This window comes from Bos taurus, chromosome 10 (genome assembly GCF_002263795.3).
Source record: "Bos taurus isolate L1 Dominette 01449 registration number 42190680 breed Hereford chromosome 10, ARS-UCD2.0, whole genome shotgun sequence".
Lineage (NCBI taxonomy): Eukaryota > Metazoa > Chordata > Mammalia > Artiodactyla > Bovidae > Bos > Bos taurus.
Window position 1 is genome coordinate 58,937,803 of NC_037337.1, and position 16,082 is coordinate 58,953,884.

Below are 16,082 nucleotides of genomic sequence, written 5' to 3' on the forward strand. Positions count from 1 at the left end.
ACAGATCTGTGACAGAAGAGAACACACACCATACAGCATTCACAGTAGTTGACAAACACCGTTTCACTTAACACATTCAGCTAACGTAGGTTAACTAAGAACAAAACTAAAAGTCTTCCAACAGATGCAGATGTCCTTTGAATGCAAAAAACATTTGTATGTTATTTGCTATCACTGCTCTCAGCACACTCTCTTACCAAAGCCACAGGACTGAGAGACACATCTTGTGTCTTTTTTGTAACACAAGTTACAAAATATCCATTATGCACCACCAAATCTCTGCACAGGCTCTTTCCTTTCCTCGCTCATTCTGTCACCATCATCAATTCCACACAAGGTTTCAAAAGTTTTAACAGGCCTCTGGTTCTATATCCCAGCCTTGCATTCACAGCATTGATACAAGCCCATGAAATAAAGAGTAGTGTATAAAAATGTGACACTTACTATCAAAGATGCAGCCTGTGCAGCGTGATAAGAATTCTTGAATGAGAAAGCATGCAGACAGAAGTATTCCTGTGGTAGAATTATTTACAGCACTACTTTCAGCAAAGTGCTTCTTCCATAAACATTTGAAATGAGATGAACTGGAAAGATTAAATGAAGGCTTTGTATTGTACTTTTGTATATGAAGGAGACAAGGGCTAAAAAAACAAAAACAAAAGAACCAAGCACTGTGATACCATGCTCTCCAAAGAGGAGATTTCCCAAGGAAAAAAAGTGATATGGTGGGATTTGAATGAAAACAAGAAAAACATAGTTCTAATCAATGGTTTCCATTTTGAACATGCAAATAATTCACTTCACAAGTCCATGGATAAAATATTGCAGGAGAAACATTTTGTAATGTGTTGGTTTATCAGTCAGGTTAATAGCAGTTCACTTTCAAACACTCAATACTTCAACCCTTTATGTAACAAAACTTCTAAAATTCATTTAGCTCTTTTTCTAAAGAAAAATGCCAGATATACTGCTGAATATACTCCACACTGAAGAAGCCAATTTTAAAAATTCTTAAATACGTATTTTACAATATATTTACCATGCGTTTAGAAAAATTTGAATTCCCACCAGTTTATACCAACTAACCATAACCCAAAGTCAATATTCCCTAGCCAGAAGATTCAGAATCCATGCTTGGGCCAAAGCCTACATTAAAACCACTGCCTGACCCTGCATTTGATGCTGATCTCCAACCAATTGCTGCACCTGAATTAGAACCACTCTAAAAGTTATTTCCAGTACCCAAAGCCTGACTCGGCTCTCTCTGCATGTTGCCTTGGCTTTGGTTATGACCTGACAGCCCTGGCTGGTTCTGGTGACTGGCTAACATGCCCATCATACCCCAGCTGCTGTGCAGAGCTGCCTGGGCTGCAGCCATCATTGCTGGACTAATGCTAAAACCACCAACTTTCCTCCATCTGCCCATATTACTACCTGGATTATTTCCCAAACCAGCTCCGCCCTCTCTACTGCTGATCTACCGAATCCATTCTGACTCCCAAAGCCACCTGGATCACCACCACATCTTCCACTGCTGTCTGTTGCTACCGTGTTCAGGTTCAGCCTTGGATATATGTATGTCGATTCCTTGAATGGTCACGTCCTCTCTACACAGAGACTGGGCAACCTGATCATCTGCAAATGGAACTAGGCAAAAGCCCTGAACAGCATGGGATTGAAGACGTCTACCACTTCCCCGTACTGGCAAAAGAACTGCCGCAGCTCATCAGCAGTCATGTCCTCTGTACAGCACCCAGTAAACACCTTTCTGCTTCCCAAAGGCTCCTCTGGGCTTTGCTTAGAATTTGGAAGTTTACAGTCACACTGTTGTCCATCTATCACATGTTGCTGTGACATGACTTTTACCTGGGTTTCATATTCCATGAAATGAACAAAGTCAAATCCTTTCAAATGACCAGTTTTTAAAATATGCATTTATTTGGCTGTGTCGGGTTTTATTAGTTGCAGCATGTGAATTTTTAGTCGTGGTATGTGGGATCTATTAATAATTCCCTTAACAGGGATCGAACCCAGGCCCTCTGTATTGGGAGTGCAGAGTCTTAGCACTGGGCCACCAAGGAAGTCCCTGAATGACCAGTTTTAGAATCTTTCTTGACCTGAACCCTAAGACCCTCTCCAAGGGTACTAAAATACTCTTTTAGGTCCTGCTGTTTTCCATGGGAGACCCAACACTATTTCTGGACTACTTTTTTCGTGTTCACTGCTGATGAAGCATCCATTTTTCTTTTGTTATTGTGATAGCTGACATCGTACACCAGATTCCCTCAGCCGGCATTAGGGGCACGCAGAATACCTCCTACCAGATGGACACCTCTCATACACTGAGACACTGGCTTCCTGTAGTGCAGACCACGTGCCCCTAGAAGCTGGGCTGCATTGTCCCATCATTTTATGATGGTATGCCAACGGGCTTGTCATCTTCATCTTTGGTTACCCGAATATATTCAGACATCTTTGCTTGCCTTTCTGCTAGGAAGCCCGACAAGAAAACCGAAGCAGCGAGGAATCCTAGAGCAGTCTGGCTACCACTTCGCTACCGCACCCCTAGGCTTCTTTCTGAAAGGCAGGAAAGAGCAGTTACTCAGAGTGTGGGCTCTGGTATCTGACGTCTCCAATTTGAATCTTAATTTCACCATTTACAAACTGAGTTAGAGTGAGTTTCTTAATATCTTTTAGTCTGGAAAAGGTGGATAACATTTATACCTTATGGACTTTCTATGAGAACTATATCAGATAATACATGTGAAGCATTTGGTACACATCTCACAGTCAGCACTCAAGTGAACTCTGATGACACTGATGTTGCCAACCACCATGGTCTGTGCAACAATTTTTAAGTTGACACTATGAACTCCATCCTCTAGCAATAAAATGTTCTTAAATATAAGTACCATTTGAACATTGATAAATAATAAGGACTTACTATGGTAGCACTCTACTCAATACTCTGTAATGATCTATATGGGAAAAGAATATAAGAGTGGATCTCTGTATATATAAGAAAGAAAAATTACCATTCGGGATAGCATGACTTAACCCAGGTGAATAAGGGAAAATTCAGTTTTCTAGCTTTTTCTTTTACTTTCACACTACAACAAAACAGAGGACTTCTGACACCAGACGTGTGGGAGTTTTCTCGCGCTACAAAATTCTTGGCTATTCATTGGTGTCTTAAAATTCTACTCAGTTCTGACATCATCTACCTGGAGATAGCACAAGAGCCCCCAGCTAAGGGCTCAGTCCCGCACAGGTGCTCCTGCTTCAGATGCCAAACCCAAGTCCAGATAGTTGCCTGTGCTTCTGAAGTTCCAGTGGCTTCCTCCTTGGTTGAGACTAATTTGCAACAGCATCTCACAGAATTCAGAGGAACGTTTTCCTTACTAGGTTACCATTATAAAATGATAAAACTCAGGAATAGCCGGATGGAAGAGATGCATAGGGCAAGGCGTACAAAAAGGACTTGGAGTTTTCATGCTGCCCCCACCCACCGCCCCCCACATCTCCACATGTTCACCAACATAGAAGTTCTCCAAACCGTGTCCTTTTGGGTTTTTATGGAGACTTCATCATATAGGCATGATTGATTAAATCATTTGCCACTTGTGATTGATTCAACCTCCAACTCCACTCCCCTCCCTGGAGGCTGCGGTGGGACTGAAAGTTCCAACCCTCTAATCACAGCTGGCTATACTGGTAAGCGGTCCCTGTGTTCATGTTACCTAGGGGCTTTCCAAAAGTCACTTCATTAACAAAAGACACTTTAATGGCGCTCATCACAGGAAATTTTGTGGTCTAGGAGCTCTATGCCAGAAAGTAGACAAAGACCAATATATATTTATTATAAATCATGAAATTGTATCAGGTTTCAGCAATCTGAAACTACGTGTAGGTCAAACCCAGCCCACACCTTTTTTGTGCAGTCTGCAAGCTAAGAATGGTTTTTATGTTTTTAAATAGTTAAAACCAGGACTTCTCTGGTGGTCCAGTGGTAAAGAATCCCTGGTCCAGAAAAATTCCACACTTCGCAGGGCAGCTAAGCCTGTGAACCACAGCTACTGGAGCCCCTGGGCCTAGAGCCTGTGCTCCACAAGGGAAACCACGGCAGTATGAAACCTGTGCACTGCGAGGAGTAGTTCCTGCTCGCCACAGCTAGAGAAAGCCGGTGCACGGCAGTGAAGACCCAGCACAGACAAAAATAGATCTATTTTTAAAAGTCATCTTTAAAAAGAATAGTTAAAACCATTTTGTAACACATAAAATGATCAAATTCAAATGTCAGCGCCCATAAACAAAGCTATATTGGAATCAGCCATGCTCACTCATTGACCTATTGTTTGCGAGTTTTTTAGCCACAGCAGCAGAATTCAGGAGTTGCAACGAGATGGTGTGGCCCACAGAACCTAAATATTTATTATCAAGCCTTTTACAGAAATAAATTTGCCAACAAACTTGATCTAATGCATCCTTGAATTTCCCCATTATTTCTAAATGACCACAAACAGCAACTTGGAAACGGCCGACCCTTATAGCCCCATTCCAAATAGCAGAGTCCCAACATTTTCCTGGCCAGGTCCTCACCTTGGTGTGGCGACCTTCTTTTGTTGGGAGTTTAATTTTCTTTGAAGCTTGCAAAAAAGCTTCTTTGGAGCTGATCTTCAAGTCCGCGGTCTGGTCTTCAGCTTTCTCTGCCTTCCACTGCAGAAGTCAAGAGCCTCTTTGCGTGCTGTTAAGGAGGCCCTGGGCTTTCCACGTAGCTTTCAGTTGGCAATTGCTCTCACCTGTTTATTATCTTTTTTCCTTAGCAAGTGCCACCTGATTTCATGATCCTTTGATTCCCTGTTTCTTCATGATCTCTAACACCTGATACATAACACTAGCTGATGCATTCCATTCCCACTGCTACATCATTCCAGTTTCCCACCAGTGAAAGCTTTAACGATTGGATCATCTCGTCTCACTGGCTATTTTTGCTCAATCACTAGCAGTCATGAAGTCCCTGTTACAAACAGGGTGGTGGATGATTCCACTTCAAAGCTGCATCAGCGACTTCTTTCTGGGACCACTTCATGTTAGGGGTGCCAGATTTAGCAAGTATAAATACAGAACTCCCAGTTAAATTATGAATTTTGGATAAATAAAACTTTTAGTATGTGCTTAGTCGCTCAGTCATGTCTGATTCTTTGCAACCCTTTGGACTGTAACCATGGACGGTCCATGGGATTTCTCAGGCAAGAATACTGGAGTGGGTTGCCATTTCATTTTCCAGGGGATCTTCCTGACTCAGGGATTGAACCCACATATCCTGCATTCAGTTCAGTTCAGTTCAGTTCAGTCGCTCAGTCGTGTCTGACTCTTTGCAACCCCATGAACCACAGCATACCAGGCCTCCCTGTCCATCACCAACTCCTGGAGTCCAACCAAACCCATGTCCATCGAGTCAATGATGCCATCCAACCATCTCATCCTCTGTCATCCCCTTCTCCTCCTGCCCTCAATTTTTCCCAGCATCAGGGTCTTTTCCAATGAATCAGCTCTTCGCATCAAGTGGCCAATGTATTGGAGTTTCAGCCTCAACATCAGTCTTTCCAATGAACACCCAGGACTGATCTCCTTTAGGATGGACTGGTTGGATTTCCTTGCAGTCCAAGGGACTCTCAAGAGTCTTCTCCAACACCACAGTTCAAAAACATCAATTCTTTGGCACTCAGCTTTCTTTATAGTCCAGCTCTCACATCCATACATGACCACTGGAAAAATCATAGCCTTGACTAGACGGACCTTTGTTGGCAAAGTAATGTCTCTGCTTTTTAATATGCTGTCTAGGTTGGTCATAACTTTCCTTCCAAGGAGTAAGCGTCTTTTAATTTCATTGCTGCAATCGCCATCTGCATTGATTTTGGAGCCCAGAAAAAGAAAGTCAGCACTGTTTCCACTGTTTCCCCATCTATCTGCCATGAAGTGATGGGACCGGATGCCATGACCTTAGTTTTCTGAATGTTGAGCTTTAAGCAAACTTTTTCACTCTCCTCATTCCCTGCATTATAGGCAGATTCTTTACCCACTGAGCCATCTGGGAAGCCCCTAGTATAAGTATATCCCTGCCATTTCTGGGACATATTTATATTTAAAAAATTTTGTTCTTTATCTGAAATTAAAGTTTAGCTGGGCAACCTGCATTTCACCTGGCAACTCTACAACAGGTTCCTCTTGAAGCAAATTCTGAGATGGAGCTTAGTTAGCAGGGTGTCATTAAACAGTGCACTTACTATCAATACCTTTGGGAGGATTGGAAGAGAAGGAAGCAGGATAGCAGAAAGAAAAGTCTGTGATGCAGGCCCAGTGACAGGTCTGGCTGAGCCATGGGGATCTCTGGTACTAGAATGGCCCTTTACAGCAATTCCAGGTTGGGCTGAATTGTCCAAGCCTTTATACTCACACTGATCCATCACTTGATGAGGAGGTGCTTCCTGGGTGAAGCAAATCTCTGCAGACAAGGCAAATCCTGAAGGGTCTGACAGCCGAAGGCTATATGCTGACAGCACTCCCAGCATCAGGGGCAGAAAGTCTTTCCTGACGTGGAATCCATGTAGTGGGTACATCACAGTGTTTACTATGCTTGGAGAGAGGATTAAAACATTGACCAGAGACAGTAAATGATATTTAAGAAGGATATCAATGGACATGAGCTTGATCAAACTCTGGGACATTGTGAAGGACATGGAGTTGCAAAGAGTCAGACACGACTTAGCAACTGAAAAACAGCAACAAGGACTTTTCCATTTGAGCATCTATGATGCTCAAGTGAAATAATGCTCAAGTGAAATAATGATCAAGTGAAATAATGCTCAAGTGAAATAATGAAATAATGAGTTCCATTGCCTAGAAGAGACCATGACACATAGATGGTAAGCACCAGGCAGCAGTTACATTGATGTCTCAAAAAAACTGGGGCAGGAAGGGTTGTCCAATGGTGAGGCAATTTTTAGAGTAACAGGCAGTGCTGTGCCAGCTTACTTATCTACCTCTTGGAAGGTGATGACTGTTGAGGAATTGTTGGGGAGTGTTCTATGCCTGACTAGGCTTAAATTGGCAAATTCCTCTAGATACAGCTTTTTAAAAAGGAACACCTTTTGAAAAAAAATCTTCAAAGTTAATTATTGTTTTTTTCCAAAGACCAGATCCTTCTCTTGGACATGTCTGAGTAAGGTGGAAACCATGACCATAAAGTTAGGAAAAAATGTCTTATCTTCACCGACACTTAAGCTGTGATGTTAGGTGAAACTTCTCTGGGTTCACTTTTCTAGGCTTTAAAATGAGAAGCTTGGGATGGTTTTTATGTGAAGGTTCTATCTAGTGTTGATGTTTTGTAATCCTGTGATTGTGTATGTGGCTTCTTGGCAAAAGAATTTGGAACACTAACCAAGCCAGGTTGCTAGACACAAGACTTTAGCAATTTTAGAATTAATTTTTTTAGATTTTTAGAAAGTAGTTTAACAACCACTGTTCAAGTAGCTCAATTTTTGAGGCTGATCATGACAGATTGGAAGGGAAAGTAGGGAGACAGGTTAATTTCTTGCATATTTTAAATCTTACTGTGAACAGCTATAAAACTGGATATGTTAGCATCCCATGCAAAGTCTGAATGGCCCAGGTAGAGGGGAAAGGCTATTTTCTCTGAGGACTTTTCTTTCTTTTTTGCTTTGTATTATTTTAATGACAAAAGTCAGCAGCAGTGCATGCCTGGGCCTGTCAGGAACAGAGACTCTTCTGGGGAAGGTTATAAAGAAGTTCTCTAGGTCAAAACGGCGGGTCCTTGAATTTTTTTTTCATGATTTGAGGGCAGTTTTTCTGTAAATTTGTTGCATGACTAAGGGACCATTTTTTTGGTGGCATGAAGTGTTAACTCCCTAGTCATGCAGACCAGCAGAGAGACACTTATGATGCTGTATACCTCTCACTCAGGTCGGCAGCCCCTGAATAAGGCTGAAAGAATAACAGGGTCACTCTGGTTCCCTGTAGGTTTGAAATATAAAAGTACCACTTATGATTTATCAAGAATCATATAATTTTTAGAGCACTTTTCATTTCACATGGAAAAACCAAAGGAGGTAAGTAGTACTTTCCACATTTTACAGATGACACAGAGCTTCTGAGGGATTGAGAGACTTGCCCCAATTCACACAAATCCAATTTTAAAAATTCCTTCAGTGTTTAGCCTGTAACATCGTGTCCTTTTTAGTAGCCTAAACTAAGCCAATAAACTAACAAATCTTCATTGCACTTATGTCTGTTGCTGCTGCTACTGCTAATTCGCTTCAGTCGTGTCCAACTCTGCAACCCCATAGACGGCAGTCCACCAGGCTCCCCCGTCCCTGGGATTCTCCAGGCAAGAACACTGGAGTGGGTTGCCATTTCCTTCTCCAACGCATGAAAGTGAAAAGTGTAAGTGAAGCCGCTCAGTCGTGTCCGACTTGCAGTGACCCCACGGACTTCAGCCTACCAGGCTCCTCCATCCAAGGGATTTTCCAGGCAGGAGTACTGGAGTAGGGTGCCATTGCCTTCTCCACTTACGTCTGTAAGTATCTAGTTTTAGTAAGTAGTTGCACATTTTTCATGTTTTCTGATAGAGAAAACAATCCATATTAATGACTTTTTTCAGTACTCAGAAGGAGCCAGCAAACTATGAGAGTTTGAATAGAGGGGCAACAAATATGAATATAATTCTACCACAATACTGGTTTTTGGTTATCTTTTCTTCTAAACATTATGTATAAATTAACATCAGGTAATAATAACAGTACACTTGTTTCAACATGTGATTATGTTCAGCAATGATTATTTTTATTGACTAATTAAAGTTAAATAAATTACAACCTAAAAAGATACATTCACCATGATCCATTCGTTGTTCAGAATAGCTTAGAATCTGTGGTTACAGATTGGAAATTATGGCTTTTAATAATGTGGTTCACCAGGTCATAGCAGCTGCATGAAAACTGAGAAGCTCAGTCGTGAACTTCTCCTTTAGATGGTCTGTGATCAGCTAGTCACAGTCAAAATGTAGTCAGTGCAGTTAGAAAAAGACACCTGGTTCTTTAAGAATTTTAGTGTCTTGTTTGACTTTTTATCTTGCAACCTTGGAAGGTAACAGACTGTGGAGGTACCTAAGATCAGAACTCTTCATTTTAAAACTCTCCTCCCAGGACTCTTTCTTTGCCATAACACCTGGGCTAAGTGATAGGGCACAATATCAGTTTGCAAGAAAATGCTTTGAAACGGGGTCCACCCAACCTCTGAGGTTGAGAGGGATGGTTCTATTTACTCTCTGGTGGGAAGTTATCTGCTTTAGATTAAAGAAGAATTAGGGAATTATCTGGTTTGATTCTGACATCAGAAGTGCAAATGTTTGAAAAGTGCTTTAAAGTAACTTTGCTTATAAGCATCAATGTAAACTGCTAAAATGATATCTTGATTTGAAAACATTAGCTGGTACATTCTATTTTAGCAGTGAGCTCAAACCTTTTTTTAAAATCAAGCACTGTTTGCAGGAAAGAATGAGTAAAATCTGAATTCTTTACACTCTGTAAAGACAAACTTTTCAACCCTATTATGAAATTACTCTCTAATTTTTGTTTGTTGGTCAGACTCAGTTGTCCTTATATTACTCTGCCATAGTGAGAAAAAAAAAAGAGAGCAAGAAATCCCAATCTATACGTCTCTAGCAGTGAGTATATGATTCCTTACCAACAGTTAAGGGTGCCAAGATAAATCAAATACCAAGACTGGGGTTTCTAAAACTTTTTCTAAAAGAAATATGGGCTAATTCAATAACTAACCTCTTTTGGTTGTTACTATATTTACAGTTAGTATTGTATATATTACTATTATAATCATCACTATGAAATTATATATATATTCAGGTCCCCTGTGTCCAGAAACAGCCAACATATATTTTTAAATACTTTAAAAGAAGAGCAGCACATATTAAACACATTGATCTTGAACACGAAACTCTATTCTACTCTGTTATAAAACATGAATCTGAAGAGGACATTTTTTTTAAAAAGCTGTGATGACATGATACAACCAATCTAATTAACAAGTGGGGGGAAAAGTCTCAAATACCCATTATTTTGAGAACACAGCAACAACAAATTCCCTCATAGCTGCCTAGGTTTATTCAGGGGGTGTGGAGACTCAAATATTTCAATCTGCACATTCCCTGAGTTTTAAAATGCTTCCACTAATATGGTATAAAACCAGGACTCAGGGCCACTGAGAATCAATGAGGCGCCAGTGAAAAAGTTTTCAGAAGCTCCCCCCTAACACATGCATGTACTCAGTGAGGGCAAACTGCTGAGAAATCTTTACATAAGTATTTCCCTAGGTGTCCTTCCTGGCTGTAGGACCCCTGGACTCCTCTCTACTCTCGGTGGCCCTGCCTGGACCTCAGTGCTGGGCTGAAGGATGTTTGAAGAACCGAGTTGGCAGAAAATATATGTATTTAAGGGCATTTAGGAGCAAGTACACGGAAAAACTATATGAAAAGATCTTAATGACCCAGATAACCACGATGGTGTGATCACTCACCTAGAACCAGACATCCTGTAGTATGAAGTTAAGTGGGCCTTAGGAAGCATCACTACGAACAAAGCTAGTGGAGGTGATGGAATTTCAGTTGAGCTATTTCAAATCCTAAAAGATGATGATGTTAAAGTGCTGCATTCAATATGCCAGCAAATTTGGAAAACTCAGCAGTGGCCACAGGACTGCTGAGGCCTGTTTTCATTCCAATGAAAAGGTCAGTTTTCATTCCAATCCCAAAGAAAGGCAGCACCAAAGAATGTTCAAACTACAGCACAATTGCACTCGTCTCACACTTTAGCAAAGTAATGCTCAAAATTCTTCAAGCCAGGCTTCAACAGTACGTGAACTGTGAACTTCCAGATGTTCAAGCTGGATTTAGAAAAGGCAGAGAAACCACAGATCAAATTGCCAACATCTGTTGTGTCATAGAAAAAGCAAGAAAGTTTCAGAAAAACATCTATTTCTGCTTTATTGACTATGCCAAAGCGTTTGACTGTGTGGATCACAACAAACTGTGAAAAATTCTTCAAGAGATGGGAATACCAGATCACCTGACCTGCCTCTTGAGAAATCTGTATGCAGGTCAAGAAGCAACAGTTAGAACCAGACATGAAACAACAGACTGGTTCCAAACTGGGAAAGGGGTAAGTCAAGGCTATATATTGTCACTCTGCTTATTTAACTTATATGCAGAGTACATCATGCAAAATGCTGGGCTGGATAAAGCACAAGCTGGAATCAAGACTGCCGGGAGAAATATCAATAACCTCAGATATGCAGATGATACCACCCTTATTGCAGAAAGCAAAGAGGAACTAAAGAGCCTCTTTATGAAAGTGAAAGAGGAGAGAAAAAGCTGACTTAAAACTCAACATTCAAAAAATTAAGATCATGGCATCTGGTCCCATCACTTCATGGAAAATAGATGGGGAAGCAATGCAAACAGTGAGAGACTTTATTTTGGGGGGCTCCAAAATCACTGCAGATGGTGACTGCAGCCATGAAATTAAAAGATGCTTACTTCTTGGAAGAAAATCTATGACCAACCTAGACAGCATATTAAAAAGCAGAGACATTACTTTGCCAACAAAGGTCCATCTAGTCAAAGCTATGGTTTTTCCAGTAGTCATGTATGGATGTGAGAGTTGGACCATAAAGAAAGCTGAGCACCAAAGAATTGATGCTTTTGAACTGTGGTGTTAGAGAAGACTCTTGAGAGTCCCTTGGACTGCAAGGAGATCCAACCAGTCCATCCTAAAGGAAATCAGTCTTGAATATTCATTGGAAGAACTGATGCTGAAGCTGAAGCTCCAATTCTTTGGCCACCTGATGTGAAGAACTAACTCTTTAGAAAAGACCCTGATGCTGGGAAAGATTGAAGGTAGGAGGAGAAGGGAACGACAGAGGATGAGATGGTTGGATGGCATCACCGACTTGATGGACTTGAGTTTGAGTGAGCTCTGGGAGTTAGTGATGGACAAGGAAGCCTGGATGCTGTAGCCCATGAGGCTGCAAAGAGTTGAACACGACTGAGTGACTGAACTGAACTAGGAGCAAGTTAAACTGGATTTTCTCCTGGCATCCAAAGGGACCAGATCACATTCTTTAAAACTATATTTGGGTAGTTATAAAGTAATTATCTGCCAATTAAAATTTTTTAAAAAGTCACAAGGAGAAAAAAGCCAGATAACATATATTAAAAAGAAAAACTACATTAGGGTAAGAACAGTTCATTAACTGCTTTTTTTGGTGGGGGTGGGGCACGCTTAATTTTATGCTGTTCTCACCCTTGTGCTTTACTATAAACTCAAAGGAAATAAATGACCACTTTTTAGTCTGAAACAAAAAAAAATATATAACAAACAGGCTCAGGTCAATAAGCCCTTCTAAGAATCAGGCTCACTTTACTATTCTAGATCAGGGATTGGCAAACTATTGTTATTAAAGGCCAGAAAATAAATGTTTTAGATTTGGGGAGCTGTTACTCAACTTTCTTAGAGTGATTCAACACTGCCAGTATACAGCAAAAGTAGTCACAGCCTATAATACGCCTGTGACAATACGCAAATGCCTCTGATTGTGTTAATAAAACTTTATTTACAGAAACAGCCAATGGGCTGTCTTTGGCCCAAGGGTCACAGTTTGCCCATCCCTGTTCTAGATAATAACCACGAATGGCACCTTTCTTCTGAAAACTGCAAAGTGCCTCTCAAGGTTCTCACTGGATTAATGTCCACTTGCACAGTATTTGCTCTGAGAGCAGATGCAGATCTAGGGCAGAAAGACCCTGCAGGACCTGCAGATTCAATGTTTATGAGCCGAGCTGCAGATTGGCATGGTCAGAAATTGACAGGAACCCAGGAAGCCTGTTTCTGCTTCAATGCAGGCAGCTATTCCTGGTTTTGGCTAATTTTGGCGTGGTAATCAGGAGCTAAGGATGATGCCCACTTTGACGCTTTGGTGGCTGATGAAGATGCAGAGAAAGGTAATAAGTTAGGGGTAATAAGGTACCTCAACAGCCTTAAAGGGTCAGTGCAGCTTCCAAGACAATAAACATAAGTCGGCACTAAGGAATTCATTGCTCAGACCACCAGGCTGATCAACTCACAGGTAAATCTGCTCAGCCATGGCTAAAAGCCAAAAATAAAATCCAAAACCAAATACACAAAACCAAATACACAAATACGCAACAGCTAAGAATCACAGAATTCCCTATAGGTAAGGAAATCTTACCAATCATCTTAGCCAGTCCTTTCATATTACCAGTGGGGAAAAACAAGACCTAAAGAGGGAGAGGTAACTTGCCCAGCTAGTTTGTGAAGGAATTACCAAATGCCAGCCATTTTTGAGTTCCAGTCTGTTATTTCCCCCTACAGAATCCGAATTAAAGGGGAAACACCACGTAAGCACCCGTGTCGTGAGATTATGACAGCTAATTACCTGACCGCCCTTAAAGACAAGTTTCCTATCGGGACACACATGGTGCCAGAGAAGAGCTGAAATTTACTGAGGGGAATAGAATGCTTCCTATCACTGGTGTAATGCGGCTGACAGAAACTGCACAGGATAAAGCATTAAATGGCCATCTTCCCAAGAATACAAATGCTGGTCTCTCATATTGTACGATAACATGGCAAGAACAGACTGGGAAGTTCTTAGAGCAAAGTTTGCATTGATCTGTTTCCCTCCTAACAGGTCAAAGGCAAACGTTATCCTCGTATCTTTGGTGTCAGTGACATAGAGGATCCCTCGGGCAATGAAGGCGTTGCCGGCCTTGGACTTGGGGTACGTAGTGTTGATGTGCTGCACCACGGAGAAGGTCCTCTCCTCCAGCTGTGCGACAAGGATGCTTGAGCCATCCACGCTGGAAGCATAGATAATCCAAAGGCCCTTTTCATCTACAGCTAAATTGAAGTACGTCTTGGAATTCGCAAAGAGGTATTTTCGATCAAAATACAAGGCATTTTCAAGCTTCAGAGTTTGGGATGTTTCTTTGCCAAATTCAAACCTGAAATGTGTAAAAAAAAAGAAAAAAGTAGATATGAGATACCATTTTTATGGACAAGGGTGGTTTTTAGGCTCCTCTGTTAACCTAGGGTGGGGCCTGGGATTTTGCATTTCTAGTAAGTTCCAGGTTGTGCTCATTCTGCTATTACATCTGCAACACCGTGAGCAGTGAGGGTGCAGAGGCTGGTGACTACATCTCAGTGTCCACCTACTAACCATGTGACCTCGGTAAAAGTCCTTCACTTCCTGAATCCTCAGGTGTCTGCTGACCTCCTGATATGCCCTCTCAAAGCTGCAAGGGGCCTTAGAAGATAATCTAGTCTGTCATTTCATTTTACTCATGAGAAAAGGAGATGTGACCAGCTCAGGAATACAGACAAGCAGTTTAAACTCAGGCTTTTGACCTCCAAGTTTGAGGGTGATTCCTCTACTCCACGCTGGAGTTTTAAGACAAAAGTTTCACAGCAGGCTCAATGAAGGAAGTCAGCAGCTGAGAGGTGAAGTAGCAAAGTCATGGCTGTAAAGTCACTTTTCTTTCTTTGGTAAGCAAGTAGATCAATGAAGTGACGGCGTGAAACCCCATGCCCCTCAGCTCCTGGAGGCTGTTTGATTTGGCAGACTCCAAATCTACATCAGAGCAAAAGTGGATTTTGATTCAGCTTCAGGAATGAAAATTCAGGGACTCAAGGCTAAACAAAAAGAAAAGCACTAGGAGGCGCCATTGAGCAGCAGCAGAACTGTGACAGGTGCGAAGCTGCGGGGATGCACCGGAGTACAGCAAGCTCGAAGCCAGTTAAGAAATCCTGAAGTAAATTGGAAAAGAAACTAGACAAGAGTGAGGGCTTGAGAAGGTCTTTCATGCTCATCTCTGCTTTCAGGGCTCCCCTTCCTCTGAATGCCAGGGATTCAGGACTGTCCCTGTCTGGTACTGGCACTGACAGTTGCTTTTCTTGATGAGGCTCGTCTCTCCCAGCAAAAACAGGGTCTAATTCCAGTCTGCCTCCAATTCTCCTCCCAGACTGTAGTCAGGCACTGGAGCAGGGCCCCAGTACAGTTGTTCTAACCTCACACAAGCTTAGTGCCATTAGAAGCCACTCTTTCTTAGGGTGGCCAATCCTCCTCTGGGCCTCATTCACCCCAGAATACCCCACGTAACTGCTCTCAGTTGCTCAGTCATGTGTGACTCTTTTGCGACCCCATGGACTGTAGCCCACCAGGCTCCTCTGTCCAAGGGATCTCCCAGGCGAGAATACTGGAGTGGGTAGCCATTCCCTTCTACAGGGGATCTTCCCGACCCAGGGATCGAACCAGCTTTGATTGAACCTGTTTGGCAGGTGGATTCTTTACCACTGTGCCACCTGGGTGGCTCTACATATATGGCAGCCACAAGGCTTCCTAGTGGTAAAGAACCCGCTGCCAATGCAGGAGACAAAAGAGATGTGTGTTGGATTGCTGGGTTGGGAAGATCCCCTGGAAGAGAGAATGGCAATCCACTCCAGTATTCTTGCCTAGAGAATCCCATGGACAGAGGAGGCTGGCAGGCTACAGTCCATGGGGTCGCAAAGAGTCAGACACAACTGAAGCGACTTAGCACACATGCACATGCAGGGACTGAATGAGAACAAATGTCACAGAAAGCAGTGTGTGTGGGGAGAGAGGGCTTGTGAATGGGTGGCGGGCCAGTTATCTTTTTCTTTTAGCACAAGATTCTGTCTAGATGAGGTAGCCAGGAGGTGCTGAGGTGCTGAGGGAGCCCAGGATGGGAGGTGGTGCAGAGGCACAGGAGGGGGGTGCCTCCAGCCACGGCTGACATGTGTGTCTGACGTGGCTGGTTTGACTGCATGATGTACTAGCAAGCCCGTGCCCATGGAGGAATCCAGTCCTCCCTCAAGATGCAGGTCTCTTGTTTGGAATGATGAGGACCACAGCTTTCATAACACTGGAATTGTCATTTCCAATGGGAGTAC

At 42.3% G+C, this 16,082-nt stretch overlaps 1 protein-coding gene and 1 pseudogene across 5 annotated transcripts in view; both read right to left on the reverse strand.

Moving 5' to 3' along the window:
* Window positions 1-1,081: 1,081 nt before the first annotated feature.
* Window positions 1,082-8,740, reverse strand: LOC782491 (TAR DNA-binding protein 43-like; annotated as a pseudogene).
* Window positions 8,741-8,840: 100 nt separating this feature from the next.
* The window catches only part of GLDN (gliomedin), a 60,564-nt gene continuing 53,322 nt past the window's right edge, over window positions 8,841-16,082 (reverse strand). For all 5 annotated transcript variants that reach the window (XM_059890860.1, XM_024998042.2, XM_002690925.6 and 2 more), the window contains one exon: window positions 8,841-14,116. In XM_059890860.1, the coding sequence (XP_059746843.1) occupies window positions 13,639-14,116 (478 nt within the window). In that variant the 3' untranslated portion in view covers window positions 8,841-13,638. The remainder of the gene's footprint in view (window positions 14,117-16,082) is intronic.